The sequence below is a fragment of the Petromyzon marinus genome, chromosome 75, assembly GCF_048934315.1.
Source record: "Petromyzon marinus isolate PM22_M1 ecotype Great Lakes invasive population chromosome 75, UKy_Petmar_22M1.pri1.0, whole genome shotgun sequence".
NCBI lineage: Eukaryota > Metazoa > Chordata > Hyperoartia > Petromyzontiformes > Petromyzontidae > Petromyzon > Petromyzon marinus.
Genome location: NC_133741.1, coordinates 4674456 through 4693803, shown reverse-complemented (window position 1 = coordinate 4693803; position 19348 = coordinate 4674456). Strand labels below are relative to the sequence as shown.

The following is a 19348-nucleotide window of genomic DNA, read 5'->3' as shown; positions in this document are numbered from 1 at the left end:
AACAAGCAAACTCTTGAATAATGTATGCATTGAACACTAAATCATCATCATCTTGATACTTAATAAAACTGCTTGAACCAGAGCCTCCTATAACGGAGACTCAGGGATAGGACGTGGCCATCGTGATAGAGAGAGACACCCAGACCCAGGGATTGAACCCAGACTCTCAGTGTCTCTGACACGGCCATCGTGATAGAGACACCCAGACCCAGGGCTCGAACCCAGACTCTCAGTGTCTCTGACACGGCCATCGTGATAGAGACACCCAGAGCCAGGGATTGAACCCAGACTCTCAGTGTCTCTGACACGGCCATCGTGATAGAGACACCCAGAGCCAGGGATTGAACCCAGACTCTCAGTGTCTCTGACACGGCCCTCGTGATAGAGACACCCAGACCCAGGGCTCGAACCCAGACTCTCAGTGTCTCTGACACGGCCATCGTGATAGAGACACCCAGACCCAGGGCTCGAACCCAGACTCTCAGTGTCTCTGACACGGCCATCGTGATAGAGACACCCAGACCCAGGGATTGAACCCAGACTCTCAGTGTCTCTGACACGGCCCTCGTGATAGAGACACCCAGACCCAGGGCTTGAACCCAGACTCTAAGTGTCTCTGACACGGCCATCGTGATAGAGAGACACCCAGACCCAGGGATTGAACCAGGGTTTTGTGTGTCTTAGGACACAAATAGACATGCACACAGATGCACACACAGACAGAGGGACACACACAGAGACACAGACAGAGCGACACACACAGACACAGAGACACACAGAGACACACACAGACACAGAGACACACACAGACAGAGACACACAGACACACAGACAGAGACACACAGACACACAAAGACACAGACACACAGACACACAGAGACACACACAGAGAGACACACAGACAGAGACACACAGACACAGAGACACAGACAGAGACACACACAGACAGAGACACAGACAGAGATACACACACAGACAGAGACACACAGACACAGAGACACACAGAGAGACACAGACAGACACACAAAGACACAGAGACACACACAGACACACACGCACACAGACACACAAACAGACGTAAATAGACACACACAGAGACACAGCGACATACAAGGACACAGATAGACACGGACACAAATAGACACGAGACACGGATACGTTGGTACACAAAGATCCACCGTGTAGCCTATTACAGCTTGTAGGGGCAGGTGCAGACCAGGCGAGGTAGTCAACATTTCAAAGGGTCGGGATCGAACCCACGACCTCATGTACACCTGGCGAGGTAGTCAACATCTCACAGGGTCTGGGATCGAACCCACGACCTCCTGTTTACCAGGCGAGGTAGTCAACATTTCACAGGGTCGGGATCGAACCCACGACGTCCTGTATACCAGGCGAGGTAGTTTACATTTCACAGGGTCCGGGATCGAACCCACGACCTCCTGTATACCAGGCGAGGTAGTCAACATCTCACAGGGTCCGGGATCGAACCCACGACCTCCTGTACACCAGGCGAGGTAGTCAACATCTCACAGGGTCCGGGATCGAACCCACGACTTCCTGTAGAGCAGGCGAGGTAGTCAACATCTCACAGGGTCTGGGATCGAACCCACGACCTCCTGTAGACCAGGCGAGGTAGTTAACATTTCACAGGGTCCGTGATCGAACCCACGACCTCCTGTATACCAGGCGAGGTAGTCAACATCTCACAGGGTCCAGGGATCGAACCCACGACCTGCTGTATACCAGGCGAGGTAGTCAACATCTCACAGGGTCTGGGATCAAACCCACGACCTCCTGTATACCAGGCGAGGTAGTCAACATTTCACAGGGTCGGGATCGAACCCACGACCTCCTGTAGACCAGGCGAGGTAGTTAACATTTCACAGGGTCCGGGATCGAACCCACGACCTCCTGTATACCAGGCGAGGTAGTTAACATTTCACAGGGTCCGGGATCGAACCCACGACCTCCTGTATACCAGGCGAGGTAGTCAACATCTCACAGGGTCCGCGATCGAACCCACGACCTCCTGTACACCAGGCGAGGTAGTCAACATCTCACAGGGTCCAGGGATCGAACCCACGACCTCCTGTATACCAGACGAGGTAGTCAACATCTCACAGGGTCTGGGATCGAACCCACGACCTCCTGTATACCAGGCGAGGTAGTCAACATTTCACAGGGTCCGGGATCAAACCCACGACCTCCTGTATACCAGGCGAGGTAGTTAACATTTCACAGGGTCCAGGATCGAACCCACGACCTCCTGTATACCAGGCGAGGTAGTCAACATCTCACAGGGTCGGGATCGAACCCACGACCTCCTGTATACCAGGCGAGGTAGTCAACATTTCACAGGGTCCGGGATCGAACCCACGACCTCCTGTAGAACAGGCGAGGTAGTCAACATCTCACAGGGTCCGGGATCGAACTCACGACCTCCTGTAGACCAGGCGAGGTAGTCAACATCTCACAGGGTCCGGGATCGAACCCAGGACCTCCTGTACACCAGGCGAGGTAGTCAACATCTCACAGGGTCCAGGGATCGAACCCAGGACCTCCTGTACACCAGGCGAGGTAGTCTACATCACACAGGGTCCAGGATCGAACCCACGACCTCCTGTAGACCAGGCGAGGTAGTCAACATTTCACAGGGTGCGGGATTGAACCCACGACCTCCTGTAGACCAGGCGAGGTAGTTAACATTTCACAGGGTCCGTGATCGAACCCACGACCTCCTGTATACCAGGCGAGGTAGTCAACATTTCACAGGGTCCGGGATCGATCCCACGACCTCCTGTAGACCAGGCGAGGTAGTCAACATCTCACAGGGTCCAGGGATCGAACCCACGACCTCCTGTATACCAGGCGAGGTAGACAACATCTCACAGGGTCTGGGATCGAACCCACGACCTCCTGTATACCAGGCGAGGTAGTTAACATTTCACAGGGTCCTGGATCGAACCCACGACCTCCTGTAGAGCAGGCGAGGCAGTCAACATTTCACAGGGTGCGGGATCGAACCCACGACCTCCTGTAGACCAGGCGAGGTAGTTAACATTTCACAGGGTCCGTGATCGAACCCACGACCTCCGGTATACCAGGCGAGGTAGTCAACATCTCACAGAGTCTGGGATCGAACCCACGACCTCCTATATACCAGGCGAGGTAGTCAACATTTCACAGGGTCCGGGATCGAACCCACGACCTCCTGTATACCAAGCGAGGTAGTTAACATTTCACAGGGTCCAGGATCGAACCCACGACCTCCTGTATACCAGGCGAGGTAGTCAACATCTCACAGGGTCGTGATCGAACCCACGACCTCCTGTAGACCAGGCGAGGTAGTCAACATTTCACAGGGTCCGGGATCGAACCCACGACCTCCTGTAGAACAGGCGAGATAGTCAACATCTCACAGGGTCCGGGATCGAACTCACGACCTCCTGTAGACCAGGCGAGGTAGTCAACATCTCACAGGGTCCGGGATCGAACCCAGGACCTCCTGTACACCAGGCGAGGTAGTCAACATCTCACAGGGTCCGGGATCGAACTCACGACCTCCTGTAGACCAGGCGAGGTAGTCAACATTTCACAGGGTGCGGGATCGAACCCACGACCTCCTGTATACCAGGCGAGGTAGTTAACATTTCACAGGGTCCGTGATCGAACCCACGACCTCCTGTATACCAGGCGAGGTAGTAAACATTTCACAGGGTCTGGGATCGAACCCACGACCTCCTGTAGACCAGGCGAGGTAGTCAACATCTCACAGGGTCCAGGGATCGAACCCACGACCTCCTGTATACCAGGCGAGGTAGTCAACATCTCACAGGGTCTGGGATCGAACCCACGACCTCCTGTATACCAGGCGAGGTAGTCAACATCTCACAGGGTCGGGATCGAACCCACGACCTCCTGTATACCAGGCGAGGTAGTCAACATCTCACAGGGTCCAGGGATCGAACCCACGACCTCCTGTAGACCAGGCGAGGTAGTCAACATCTCACAGGGTCGGAATGGAACCCACGACCTCCTGTATACCGGGCGAGGTAGTCAACATCTCACAGGGTCTGGGATCGAACCCAGGACCTCCTGTATACCAGACGAGGTAGTCAACATCTCACAGGGTCCAGGGATCGAACCCAGGATCTCCTGTAGACCAGGCGAGGTAGTCAACATCTCACAGGGTACGGGATCGAACCCACGACCTCCTGTATACCAGGCGAGGTAGTCAACATCTCACAGGGTCTGGGATCGAACCCACGACCTCGTGTATACCAGGCGAAGTTGTCAACATCTCACAGGGTCCAGGATCGAACCCACGACCTTCTGTATACCTAGCGAGGTAGTCAACATTTCACAGGGTCCGGGATCGAACCCACGACCTCCTGTAGAGCAGGCGAGGTAGTCAACATCTCACAGGGTGCAGGATCGAACCCACGACCTCCTGTATACCAGGCGAGGTAGTCAACATTTCACAGGGTCCGGGATCGAACCCACGACCTTCTGTATACCAGGCGAGGTAGTTAACATTTCACAGGGTCCGGGATCGAACCCACGACCTCCTGTAGACCAGGCGAGGTAGTCAACATTTCACAGGGTCCGGGATCGAACCCACGACCTCCTGTAGAGCAGGCGAGGTAGTCAACATCTCACAGGGTCCGGGATCGAACCCACGACCTCCTGTAGACCAGGCGAGGTAGTCAACATTTCACAGGGTCCGGGATCGAACCCAGGACCTCCTGTACACCAGGCGAGGTAGTCAACATCACACAGGGTCCGGGATCGAACCCACGACCTCCTGTAGACCAGGCGAGGTAGTCAACATTTCACAGGGTGCGGGATCGAACCCACGACCTCCTGTAGACCAGGCGAGGTAGTCAACATCTCACAGGGTCCGGGATCGAACCCACGACCTCCTGTATACCAGGCGAGGTAGTCAACATCTCACTGGGTCCGGGATCGAACCCACGACCTCCTGTATACCAGGCGAGGTAGTCAACATCTCATAGGGTCAGGGATCGAACCCACGACCTCCTGTATACCAGGCGAGGTAGTCAACATCTCACAGGGTCCAGGGATCGAACCCACGACCTCCTGTATACCAGGCGAGGTAGTCAACATCTCACAGGGTCCAGGGATCGAACCCACGACCTCCTGTATACCTCGCGAGGTAGTCAACATCTCACAGGGTCCGGGATCGAACCCACGACCTCCTGTAGACCAGCCGAGGTAGTCAACATCTCACAGGGTCCGGGATCGAACCCACGACATCTTGTATACCAGGCGAGGTAGTCAACATCTCACAGGGTCCCGGGATCGAACCCACGACCCCCTGCAGACCAGGCGAGGTAGTCAACATTTGCCTAGCCCACGTGACGAGTATTAACGTCAGGGTCATGTTAACTCGCTCACGGAACAAGGCTGTTCCTCGTGTTGTTGTTTACGTCACTCGCTCTCTCCGTGTGTGCGAGTGAGTGGGTGAGTGAGTGGGTGAGTGAGTGGGTGAGTGAGTGGGTGAGTGGGTGGGTGAGTGGGTGAGTGAGTGGGTGAGTGAGTGGGTGAGTGGGTGGGTGAGTGGGTGAGTGAGTGGGTGGGTGAGTGGGTGTGTGTTTGAGTGGGTGAGTGAGTGAGTGGGTCAGTGAGTGGGTGTGTGAGTGAGTGAGTGGGTGTATCAGTGGGCGGGTGAGTAGGTGAGCGAGTGGGTGTGAGAGTGGTTGAGTGAGTGGGTGTGTCAGTGGGTGTGTCAGTCGGTGTGTGAGTGGATGTGTGAGTGGGTGTGTGAGTGGGTGTGTGAATGAGCGAGTGGGTGAGTGTGCGGGTGAGTATGTGAGTGGGTGAGTGTGCGGGTGAGTGAGTGTGTGGGTGAGTGAGCTAGTGGCGAGTGGGTGGGTGAGTGAGTCGGTGATTGTGTGGTTGAGTGTGCGAGTGGGTGGGTGAGTGTGTGGGTGGGTGAGTGTGTGGGTGAGTGTGTGGGTGAACTAGTGGTGAGCTAGTGGTGAGTAGGTAGGTGAGTGGGTGGGTGAGTGTGTGGGTGAGCTAGTGGTCAGTGGGTGGGTGAGTGTGTGGGTGAGTGAGTGGGTAGGTGAGTGGGTGGGTGAGTAGGTAGGTGAGTGGGTAGGTGAGTGTGTGAGTGAGTGTGGGTGAGCTAGTGGTGAGTGTGTAGGTGAGTGTGTGGGTGAGTGTGTGGGTAGGTGAGTGGGTGAGTGAGTGGGTAGGTGAGTGTGTGGGTGAGCTAGTGGTGAGTGTGTGGGTGAGTGTGTGGGTGAGTGGGTAGGTGAGTGTGTGGGTGAGTGTGTGGGTGAGTGAGTGGGTGAGTGAGTGGGTAGGTGAGTGTGTGAGCTAGTGGTGAGTGTGTGGGTGAGCTAGTGGTGAGTGTGTGGGTGAGCTAGTGGTGAGTGTGTGGGTGAGCTAGTGGTGAGTGTGTGTGTGAGCTAGTGGTGAGTGTGTGTGTGAGCTAGTGGTGAGTGTGTGGGTGAGCTAGTGGTGAGTGTGTGTGTGAGCTAGTGGTGAGTGTGTGAGCTAGTGGTGAGTGTGTGGGTGAGCTAGTGGTGAGTGTGTGGGTGAGCTAGTGGTGAGTGTGTGGGTGAGCTAGTGGTGAGTGTGTGGGTGAGCTAGTGGTGAGTGTGGGTGAGCTAGTGGTGAGTGTGTGGGTGAGCTAGTGGTGAGTGTGTGAGCTAGTGGTGAGTGTGTGGGTGAGTGAGTGGGTGAGTGTGTGGGTGAGTGTGTAGGTGAGTGTGTGGGTGAGCTAGTGGTGAGTGTGTGGGTGAGCTAGTGGTGAGTGTGTGAGCTAGTGGTGAGTGTGTGGGTGAGCTAGTGGTGAGTGGGTGAGCTAGTGGTGAGTGTGTGGGTGAGCTAGTGGTGAGTGTGTGGGTGAGCTAGTGGTGAGTGTGTGGGTGAGCTAGTGGTGAGTGTGTGGGTGAGCTAGTGGTGAGTGTGTGGGTGAGCTAGTGGTGAGTGTATGGGTGAGCTAGTGGTGAGTGGGTGAGCTAGTGGTGAGTGTGTGGGTGAGCTAGTGGTGAGTGTGGGTGAGCTAGTGGTGAGTGTGTGGGTGAGCTAGTGGTGAGTGTGTGGGTGAGTGAGTGGGTGAGTGGGTAGGTGAGTGTGTGAGCTAGTGGTGAGTGTGTGGGTGAGTGTGTGGGTGAGTGAGTGGGTAGGTGAGTGGGTGAGTGAGTGGGTAGGTGAGTGGGTGAGTGAGCTAGTGGTGAGTGTGTGGGTGAGCTAGTGGTGAGTGTGTGAGCTAGTGGTGAGTGGGTGAGTGAGTGGGTAGGTGAGTGTGGGTGAGCTAGTGGTGAGTGTGTGGGTGAGCTAGTGGTGAGTGTGGGTGAGCTAGTGGTGAGTGTGGGTGAGCTAGTGGTGAGTGTGTGGGTGAGCTAGTGGTGAGTGTGGGTGAGCTAGTGGTGAGTGTGTGGGTGAGCTAGTGGTGAGTGTGTGGGTGAGCTAGTGGTGAGTGTGTGGGTGAGCTAGTGGTGAGTGTGTGGGTGAGCTAGTGGTGAGTGTGTGGGTGAGCTAGTGGTGAGTGTGTGGGTGAGTGTGTGGGTGAGTGTGTGGGTGAGTGTGTGGGTGAGTGGGTGAGTGGGTAGGTGAGTGGGTGAGCTAGTGGTGAGTGTGTGGGTGAGCTAGTGGTGAGTGTGTGGGTGAGTGGGTGGGTGAGTGGGTAGGTGAGTGTGTGGGTGAGTGTGTGGGTGAGTGAGTGGGTGAATGAGTGGGTAGGTGAGTGTGTGAGCTAGTGGTGTGTGTGGGTGAGTGGGTAGGTGAGTGTGTGGGTGAGTGTGTGGGTGAGTGTGTGGGTGAGTGTGTGGGTGAGTGGGTAGGTGAGTGTGTGGGTGAGTGTGTGGGTGAGTGAGTGGGTAGGCGAGTGTGTGAGCTAGTGGTGAGTGTGTGGGTGAGTGAGTGGGTAGGTGAGTGTGTGAGCTAGTGGTGAGTGTGTGTGTGAGCTAGTGGTGAGTGTGTGGGTGAGCTAGTGGTGAGTGTGTGTGTGAGCTAGTGGTGAGTGTGTCGGTGGGATCAGGCGGAGTGCGTCTTACAATTCGGCAAAAAGCCGTGAGCATCAACACAGCAGCCAATGGTGCCGACTCGTCAAATCGATGTCGAGAGCACACCTACACAAACACAGCTCCCCCAGGTAGCCTCTAGCAGGCTGTAGGGGCAAGTGCTGTTAGTAGCACCTACACACAGACAAAGATCCCCCAGGTAGCCTCTAGCAGGCTGTAGGGGCAAGTGCCAGGTTCTATTCACTGCTAGATGACTTCACCATCACCATCACCAGCCAGGTTCTATTCACTGCTGGATGACATCACCATCACCACCACCAGCCAGGTTCTATTCACTGCTGGATGACTTCACCAACATCACCACCAGCCAGGTTCTATTCACTGCTAGATGACTTCACCACCACCCAGGTTCTATTCACTGCTGGCTGACTTCACCATCACCACCAGCCAGGTTCTATTCACTGCTGGATGACATCACCATCACCACCACCAGCCAGGTTCTATTCACTGCTGGATGACTTCACCAACATCACCACCAGCCAGGTTCTATCCACTGCTGGATGACTTCACCATCACCACCACCAGCCAGGTTCTATTCACTGCTAGATGACTTCACCACCACCACCACCAGCCAGGTTCTATTCACTGCTGGATGACTTCACCACCACCACCAGCCAGGTTCTATTCACTGCTAGATGACATCACCATCACCACCACCAGCCAGGTTCTATTCACCGCTGGATGACTTCACCATCACCACCACCCAGGTTCTATTCACTGCTGGCTGACTTCACCATCACCACCAGCCAGGTTCTATTCACTGCTGGATGACATCACCATCACCACCAGCCAGGTTCTATTCACTGCTAGATGACATCACCATCACCACCAGCCAGGTTCTATCCACTGCTAGATGACTTCACCACCACCCAGGTTCTATTCACTGCTGGATGACTTCACCATCACCATCACCAGCCAGGTTCTATTCACTGCTGGATGACATCACCATCACCACCAGCCAGGTTCTATTCACTGCTGGATGACTTCACCATCACCACCAGCCAGGTTCTATCCACTGCTGGATGACTTCACCATCACCACCACCAGCCAGGTTCTATTCACTGCTAGATGACTTCACCACCACCACCACCAGCCAGGTTCTATTCACTGCTAGATGACTTCACCACCAGCCAGGTTCTATTCACTGCTAGATGACTTCACCACCACCATCACCACCCAGGTTCTATTCACTGCTGGATGACTTCACCATCACCACCAGCCAGGTTCTATTCACTGCTGGATGACTTCACCATCACCACCAGCCAGGTTCTATTCACTGCTGGATGACGTCACCATCACCACCACCAGCCAGGTTCTATTCACTGCTGGATGACGTCACCATCACCACCACCAGCCAGGTTCTATTCACTGCTGGATGACGTCACCATCACCACCAGCCAGGTTCTATTCACTGCTGGATGACATCATCACCACCACCACCAGCCAGGTTCTCTTCACTGCTGGATGACGTCACCACCACCAGCCAGGTTCTATTCACTGCTAGATGACTTCACCACCAGCCAGGTTCTATTCACTGCTGGATGACTTCACCAACATCACCACCAGCCAGGTTCTATTCACTGCTAGATGACGTCACCACCACCACCACCCAGGTTCTATTCACTGCTGGATGACGTCACCACCACCAGCCAGGTTCTATTCACTGCTGGATGACTTCACCATCACCACCAGCCAGGTTCTATCCACTGCTAGATGACTTCACCATCACCACCACCAGCCAGGTTCTATTCACTGCTGGATGACTTCACCACCACCACCACCACCAGCCAGGTTCTATTCACTGCTGGATGACTTCACCAACATCACCACCAGCCAGGTTCTATCCACTGCTAGATGACTTCACCACCACCACCACCCAGGTTCTATCCACTGCTAGATGACTTCACCACCAGCCAGGTTCTATTCACTGCTGGATGACTTCACCATCACCATCACCACCAGCCAGGTTCTATTCACTGCTAGATGACTTCACCATCACCACCACCCAGGTTCTATTCACTGCTGGATGACTTCACCATCACCACCAGCCAGGTTCTATTCACTGCTGGATGACTTCACCACCAGCCAGGTTCTATTCACTGCTGGATGACTTCACCATCACCACCAGCCAGGTTCTATTCACTGCTAGATGACTTCACCATCACCACCACCAGCCAGGTTCTATTCACTGCTGGATGACTTCACCATCACCACCAGCCAGGTTCTATTCACTGCTGGATGACGTCACCACCACCAGCCAGGTTCTATTCACTGCTAGATGACTTCACCATCACCACCAGCCAGGTTCTATTCACCGCTGGATGACTTCACCATCACCACCAGCCAGGTTCTATTCACTGCTAGATGACTTCACCATCACCACCAGCCAGGTTCTATTCACTGCTAGATGACTTCACCACCAGCCAGGTTCTATTCACTGCTAGATGACTTCACCACCACCACCACCAGCCAGGTTCTATTCACTGCTGGATGACTTCACCATCACCACCAGCCAGGTTCTATTCACTGCTAGATGACTTCACCACCACCACCAGCCAGGTTCTATTCACTGCTAGATGACTTCACCACCACCACCACCCAGGTTCTATCCACTGCTAGATGACTTCACCACCAGCCAGGTTCTATTCACTGCTGGATGACTTCACCATCACCACCAGCCAGGTTCTATTCACCGCTGGATGACTTCACCATCACCACCAGCCAGGTTCTATTCACTGCTAGATGACTTCACCATCACCACCACCAGCCAGGTTCTATTCACTGCTGGATGACTTCACCACCACCAGCCAGGTTCTATTCACTGCTAGATGACATCACCACCAGCCAGGTTCTATCCACTGCTAGATGACTTCACCACCACCACCAGCCAGGTTCTATTCACTGCTGGATGACATCACCACCACCACCACCCAGGTTCTATTCACTGCTGGATGACATCACCACCACCACCAGCCAGGTTCTATTCACTGCTGGATGACTTCACCATCACCACCACCAGCCAGGTTCTATTCACTGCTGGATGACTTCACCATCACCACCACCACCCAGGTTCTATTCACTGCTAGATGACATCACCACCACCAGCCAGGTTCTATCCACTGCTAGATGACTTCACCATCACCACCACCAGCCAGGTTCTATTCACTGCTGGATGACTTCACCATCACCATCACCACCCAGGTTCTATTCACTGCTGGATGACGTCACCATCATCACCACCAGCCAGGTTCTATTCACCGCTGGATGACTTCACCAACATCACCACCCAGGTTCTATTCACTGCTAGATGACTTCACCATCACCACCACCAGCCAGGTTCTATTCACTGCTAGATGACTTCACCACCACCCAGGTTCTATTCACTGCTGGATGACTTCACCATCACCACCAGCCAGGTTCTATTCACTGCTAGATGACTTCACCATCACCATCACCAGCCAGGTTCTATTCACTGCTGGATGACTTCACCATCACCACCACCAGCCAGGTTCTATTCACTGCTGGATGACTTCACCACCAGCCAGGTTCTATTCACTGCTGGATGACTTCACCATCACCACCAGCCAGGTTCTATTCACTGCTAGATGACTTCACCATCACCACCACCAGCCAGGTTCTATTCACTGCTGGATGACTTCACCACCAGCCAGGTTCTATTCACTGCTGGATGACTTCACCATCACCACCAGCCAGGTTCTATTCACTGCTGGATGACTTCACCATCACCACCACCACCCAGGTTCTATCCACTGCTAGATGACTTCACCACCAGCCAGGTTCTATTCACTGCTGGATGACTTCACCACCACCACCAGCCAGGTTCTATTCACTGCTGGATGACTTCACCATCACCACCAGCCAGGTTCTATTCACTGCTGGATGACGTCACCACCACCAGCCAGGTTCTATTCACTGCTGGATGACGTCACCACCACCAGCCAGGTTCTATTCACTGCTGGATGACTTCACCATCACCACCAGCCAGGTTCTATTCACTGCTGGATGACTTCACCATCACCACCAGCCAGGTTCTATTCACTGCTGGATGACTTCACCATCACCACCAGCCAGGTTCTACTCACTGCTGGATGACTTCACCAACATCACCACCAGCCAGGTTCTATTCACTGCTGGATGACTTCACCACCATCACCACCAGCCAGGTTCTATTCACTGCTGGATGACGTCACCACCACCAGCCAGGTTCTATTCACTGCTAGATGACTTCACCACCACCACCAGCCAGGTTCTATCCACTGCTGGATGACGTCACCACCACCAGCCAGGTTCTACTCACTGCTGGATGACGTCACCATCACCACCACCAGCCAGGTTCTATTCACCGCTGGATGACGTCACCACCACTAGCCAGGTTCTATTCACTGCTGGATGATGGCAGCCATCGCTGGCCGTGACGACGCTTGGGACACCGGCGGTAAAACGCCTAAAGGCCGTCATTCTGACCGCCAAGCCCTCGCCATTAGCGTAACGGAACCGTAACAATAACAACCAGTCTCGTAAACCTACCATCAATAATAATAATCGGTGAGGGGGCTTCAGGGCGGCGGCGGTTGGCTTCTGCGGGCGGCCCAGCTTAGGCTTCCCGCGAAGGAAACTAGGCGAGGCCGCCCCCTCCCCTCCCTCACGTCCCCACCCCCAAATATTTTTTTTATTTTTTTAAATTTAAATCGCCGCCGTTCACCGTCCGTGTCTCTTACCGGGACGCGGTCCGGGTACTTCTTGCGGATCTTCTCCCCCTCAGACCGCCTCTTCTCGAACGGGTGCTCCTCTTTGTATTGCCACTTCATCGCTGCTGTAAGCTCGCTCGCTGCTTGATGCTGCTGATGATGATGGCGGAAGTTGAAATGGCGGGGAGCGCCTTCCGGTTTCGTTCTGCCCCGCCTCGCCACTTCCGGCGGAGCCGCCTGACCGTATTAGGCGATTTCCGGTGGCCGACCCGCCCGCCCGCCCGCCCGCCCGCCGCAAACCACCCCGCCCCAGCTCGTGAATATTCATGAGCTTAATGAAAATACGACCACGCCCATCGCAGTGAAAAGCAACGGGGAAAGGGGCGCGGCGACGATAATGAAACCACGCCCACTTATATGACGTCACTCGCATGCCGACGCCCTCTTCCCTTGATGGTGTGACCGGACGGCCCCCCCCCTCACTTATGAATATGTTGATGAGGGCACGCGCCTCCATCTCATGAATATGTTAAGGTTCTCACGTGCCCTCCAGCTCTCTCATTAATATGTTAATGAAGTCACGTGCCCTCCCCCTCTCTCATGAAGATGTTAATGACGTCACGTGCCCTCCCCCTCTCTCATGAATATGTTAATGAAGTCTATGGGAGACTTTAACATTGGAGTCTATGGGAGACTTTAACATTGGAGTCTATGGGAGACTTTAACATTGGAGTCTATGGGTAGACACTTTAACATTGAAGTCTATGGGTAGAGACTTTAACATTGAAGTCTATGGGTAGAGACTTTAACATTGGAGTCTGTGGGTAGACACTTTAACATTGGAGTCTATGGGTAGAAACTTTAACATTGGAGTCTATGGGAGACTTTAACATTGGAGTCTATGGGACACTTCAACATTGAAGCCTATGGGTAGAGACTTTAACATTGGAGTCTATGGGTAGACACTTTAACATTGGAGTCTATGGGAGACTTTAGCATTGGAGTCTATGGGTAGACACTTTAACATTGGAGTCTATGGGTAGACACTTTAACATTGGAGTCTATGGGTAGACACTTTAACATTGGAGTCTATGGGTAGACACTTTAACATTGGAGTATATGGGTAGACACTTTAACATTGGAGTCTATGGTTAGACACTTTAACATTGGAGTCTATGGGTAGACACTTTAACATTGGAGTCTATGGGTAGACACTTTAACATTGGAGTCTATGGGTAGACACTTTAACATTGGAGTCTATGGGTAGACACTTTAACATTGGAGTCTATGGGTAGACACTTTAACATTGGAGTCTATGGGTAGACACTTTAACATTGGAGTCTATGGGTAGACACTTTAACATTGGAGTCTATGGGTAGACACTTTAACATTGGAGTCTATGGGTAGACACTTTAACATTGGAGTCTATGGGTAGACACTTTAACATTTGAGTCTATGGGTAGACACTTTAACATTGGAGTCTATGGGTAGACACTTTAACATTGGAGTCTATGGGTAGACACTTTAACATTGGAGTCTATGGGTAGACACTTTAACATTGGAGTCTATGGGTAGACACTTTAACATTGGAGTCTATGGGTAGACACTTTAACATTGGAGTCTATGGGTAGACACTTTAACAGTGGAGTCTATGGGTAGACACTTTAACATTGGAGTCTATGGGTAGACACTTTAACATTGGAGTCTATGGGTAGACACTTTAACATTGGAGTCTATGGGTAGACACTTTAACATTGGAGTCTATGGGTAGACACTTTAACATTGGAGTCTATGGGTAGACACTTTAACATTGAAGTCTATGGGTAGAGACTTTAACATTGAAGTCTATGGGTAGAGACTTTAACATTGGAGTCTATGGGTAGACACTTTAACATTGGAGTCTATGGGTAGACACTTTAACATTGGAGTCTATGGGTAGACACTTTAACATTGGAGTCTATGGGTAGACACTTTAACATTGAAGCCTATGGGTAGAGACTTTAACATTGGAGTCTATGGGTAGACACTTTAACATTGGAGTCTATGGGAGACTTTAGCATTGGAGTCTATGGGTAGACACTTTAACATTGGAGTCTATGGGTAGACACTTTAACATTGGAGTCTATGGGTAGACACTTTAACATTGGAGTCTATGGGTAGACACTTTAACATTGGAGTATATGGGTAGACACTTTAACATTGGAGTCTATGGGTAGACACTTTAACATTGGAGTCTATGGGTAGACACTTTAACATTGGAGTCTATGGGTAGACACTTTAACATTGGAGTCTATGGGTAGACACTTTAACATTGGAGTCTATGGGTAGACACTTTAACATTGGAGTCTATGGGTAGACACTTTAACAGTGGAGTCTATGGGAGACTTTAACATTGGAGTCTATGGGACACTTCAACATTGAAGCCTATGGGTAGAGACTTTAACATTGGAGTCTATGGGTAGACACTTTAACATTGGAGTCTATGGGAGACTTTAGCATTGGAGTCTATGGGTAGACACTTTAACATTGGAGTCTATGGGTAGACACTTTAACATTGGAGTCTATGGGTAGACACTTTAACATTGGAGTCTATGGGTAGACACTTTAACATTGGAGTCTATGGGTAGACACTTTAACATTGGAGTCTATGGGTAGACACTTTAACATTGGAGTCTATGGGTAGACACTTTAACATTGGAGTCTATGGGTAGACACTTTAACAGTGGAGTCTATGGGTAGACACTTTAACATTGGAGTCTATGGGTAGACACTTTAACATTGGAGTCTATGGGTAGACACTTTAACATTGGAGTCTATGGGTAGACACTTTAACATTGGAGTCTATGGGTAGACACTTTAACATTGGAGTCTATGGGTAGACACTTTAACATTGGAGTCTATGGGTAGACACTTTAACATTGGAGTCTTATTCTCGTAATTAACGACGGGTTGAAAAATGTTGACCTCAGTAAAGTAGTCCCCCATCACCACCCCGCGGCGCATGAATACAACCGCGCCCACCCACCCCACGCTCACCACAACAGCAGCGGCATAGCCGCTGCTGTTGTTGAGGGGGGAAAGGGAGGAGAGGAGGGGGAGGGGGCAGGCCCCCCCGGCATAATTTCGCGCCTCGCCCGTGGCGTCGAACAACAAAAAAAACGGCGCCTTCCGCGACTTTTTTCCCACCGCGTGAGCCGATCGCGCGACGGCACTATTTTGTTTTTGTTAAAATAAATAATTAACTCGCGCGGCCGCCTCACCCGCCGCCGCCGCCGCGGAAGGAGTCGCCGCGGCGGCGGTGAGGCGGTTATCTTTTGTTGGTGCGTCACGCGCGCGCGCGCGCAGTCACGCGCTCCGCGAGGCTCACGTGACCGCCCCCGCTGATCACCCCCCCACCACCACCACGGGCGGCGGGTGACGTCACTCAGCCAAAAGTGGGCGTGGCACCTGCTCCGGGGGTCACGCCTACATCCGAGCCATCGGCCCCGCCCCCCCGTCTCACTACGCCCCCTCCCCCCGGATTAGAATTCCCACACGGATAGGCGGCCACGCGCTTTGCAAAGCGCACAGCGGATAAGCGACCCTGTTTACCATCAGGGTCATTTGATTTGATGCTGTAATCAATATAAGCGCAGGAGGAATCCGAGGGGCTATGAAGCTCTTTAGCACAGGTGTCCGGTATAGGAAAGGTAAACAACATCCCTTCAGAAAAAAAATTAACTGTGTACATGTAGATGTAAAGACACACCACCACTAAATTTTGATTTAAAGCTTTCGTGACTGCAGTAATTCAAATTCTTAGGTTTTTCGGTAAAGTCACGTTTAAGGGAAACAACAAAATAATAAAATATATATAAAACAATAAAAAATTCTCACGACGTTTCGACCATAACTCAAACGGTCATCTTCAGGTGTGTTGGTTAAGACGACCATTTGAGTTATGGTCGAAACGTCGTGAGAATTTTTTATTGTTTTATATATTTTATTATTTTGTTGTTTCCCTTAAACGTGACTTTACCGAAAAAACTAAGTATATACACCACCACTAATTTGAGAAAGTATCCTAAAACAGGGAAAACGCCACGAAGATATTAGGATTATTTTTTTCAGAAAGTTGCGGATATCATCATCTCGGTGGGAAGATGTTGACTACCTTGCCTGATATACAGGAGGTCGTGGGTTCGATCCCGGACCCTGCGAGACGTTGACTACCTCGCCTGGTATACAGGAGGTCGTGGGTTCGATCCCGGACCCTGCGAGATGTTGACTACCTCGCCTGGTATACAGGAGGTCGTGGGTTCGATCCCGGACCCTGTGAGATGTTGACTACCTCGCCTGGTATACAGGAGGTCGTGGGTTCGATCCCAGACCCTGTGAGATGTTCACTACCTCGCCTGGTCTACAGGAGGTCGTGGGTTCGATCCCGGACCCTGTGAGATGTTCACTACCTCGCCTGGTATACAGGAGTTCGTGGGTTTGATCCGAGACCCTGTGAGTTGTTGACTACCTCGCCTGGTATACAGAAGGTCGTAGGTTCGATCCCAGACCCTGTGAGATGTTTACTACCTCGCCAGATATACAGGAGGTAGTGAGTTCGATCCCGGACCCTGTGAGATGTTGACTACCTTGCCTGGTATACAGGAGGTCGTGGGTTCCATCCCGGATCCTGTGAGATGTTAACTACCTCGCCTGGTATACAGGAGGTCGTGGGATGGATCCCAGACCCTGTGAGATGTTAACTACCTCATCTGGTATACAGGAGGTCGTGGGTTCGATCCTAGACCTTGTGAGATGTTGGCTACCTCGCCTGGTATACAGGAGGTCGTGGGTTTGATCCCGGACCCTGTGAGATGTTGACTACCTCGCCTAGCATACAGGAGGTCGTGGGTTCGATCCCGGACCCTGTGAGATGTTCACTACCTCGCCTGGTCTACAGGAGGTCGTGCGTTCGATCCCGGACCCTGTGAGATGTTGACTACCTCGCCCGGTCTACAGGAGGTCGTGGGTTTGATCCCTGACCCTGTGAGATGTTGACTACCTCGCCTAGTCTACAGGAGGCCGTGGGTTCGATCCCAGACCCTGTGAGATGTTGACTACCTCGGCTGGCCTACAGGAGGTCGTGGGTTCGATCCCGGACCCTGTGAGATGTTCACTACCTCGCCTGGTATACAGGAGGTCTTGGGTTCGATCCCGGACCCTGTGAGCTGTTCACTACCTCGCCTGGTATACAGGAGGTCGTGGTTTCCATCCTGGACCGTGTGAGATGTTGACTACCTCCCCTGGTATACAGAAGGTCGTGGGTTCGATCCCCGACCCTGTCAGATGTTGACTACCTCGCCTGGCATACAGGAGGTCGTGGGTTCCATCCCGGACCCTGTGAGATGTTGACTACCTCGCCGGTATACAGGAGGTCGTGGGTTCGATCCCGGACCCTGTGAGATGTTGACTACCTCGCCTGATCTACAGGAGGTCGTGGGTTCGATCCCAGACCCTGTGAGATGTTGACTACCTCGCCTAGCATACAGGAGGTCGTGGGTTCGATCCGAGACCCTGTGAGATGTTGACTACCTCGCCAGATCTACAGGAGGTAGTGAGTTCGATTCCGGACCCTGTGAGATGTTGACTACCTTGCCTGGTCTACAGGAGGTCGTGGGTTCCATCCCGGACTCTGTGAGATGTTAACTACCTCGCCTGGTATACAGGAGGTCGTGGGTTCGACCCTAGACCTTGTGAGATGTTGACTACCTCGCCTGGTATACAGGAGGTCGTGGGTTCGATCCCGGACCCTATGAGATGTTGACTACCTCGGCTGGCCTACAGGAGGGCGTGGGTTCGATCCCAGACCCTGTGAGATGTTGACTACCTCGGCTGGCCTACAGGAGGTCGTGGGTTCGATCCCGGACCCTGTGAGATGTTCACTACCTCGCCTGGTATACAGGAGGTCTTGGGTTCGATCCCGGACCCTGTGAGCTGTTCACTACCTCGCCTGGTATACAGGAGGTCGTGGTTTCCATCCTGGACCGTGTGAGATGTTGACTACCTCCCCTGGTATACAGAAGGTCGTGGGTTCGATCCCCGACCCTGTCAGATGTTGACTACCTCGCCTGGTCTACAGGAGGTCGTGGGTTCGATCCCGGACCCTGTGAGATGTTGATTACCTCGCCTGGTATACAGGAGGTCGTGGATTCGATCCCAGACCCTGTGAGATGTTGACTACCTCGCCTGGTCTACAGGAGGTTGTGGGTTCGATCCCGGACCCTGTGAGATGTTGACTACCTCGCCTGGCATACAGGAGGTCGTGGGTTCCATCCCGGACCCTGTGAGATGTTGACTTCCTCGCCTCGTCTACAGGAGGTCGTGGGTTTGATCCCTGACCCTGTGAGATGTTGACTACCTCGCCTAGTCTACAGGAGGCCGTGGGTTCGATCCCGGACCCTGTGAGATGTTGACTACTTCGCTAGATCTACATGAGGTCGTGGTTTCCATGCTGGACCGTGTGAGATGTTGACTACCTCGCCTGGTATACAGAAGGCCGTGGGTTCGATTCCCGACCCTGTCAGATGTTGACTACCTCGCCTG

At 52.7% G+C, this 19348-nt stretch overlaps 1 protein-coding gene and 1 long non-coding RNA gene across 2 annotated transcripts in view; one reads left to right on the top strand and one right to left on the bottom strand.

The window, feature by feature from the left end:
- Positions 1-12960, bottom strand: part of GABARAP (GABA type A receptor-associated protein) — a 24297-nt gene extending 11337 nt beyond the window's left edge. The window contains exon 1 of the mRNA XM_076056303.1: positions 12800-12960. Coding sequence (XP_075912418.1) covers positions 12800-12889 — 90 coding nt within the window. The 5' untranslated portion in view covers positions 12890-12960. The remainder of the gene's footprint in view (positions 1-12799) is intronic.
- Positions 1-19348, top strand: part of LOC142907143 (uncharacterized) — a 118011-nt gene that overhangs the window by 24579 nt on the left and 74084 nt on the right. The window lies entirely within an intron of this gene.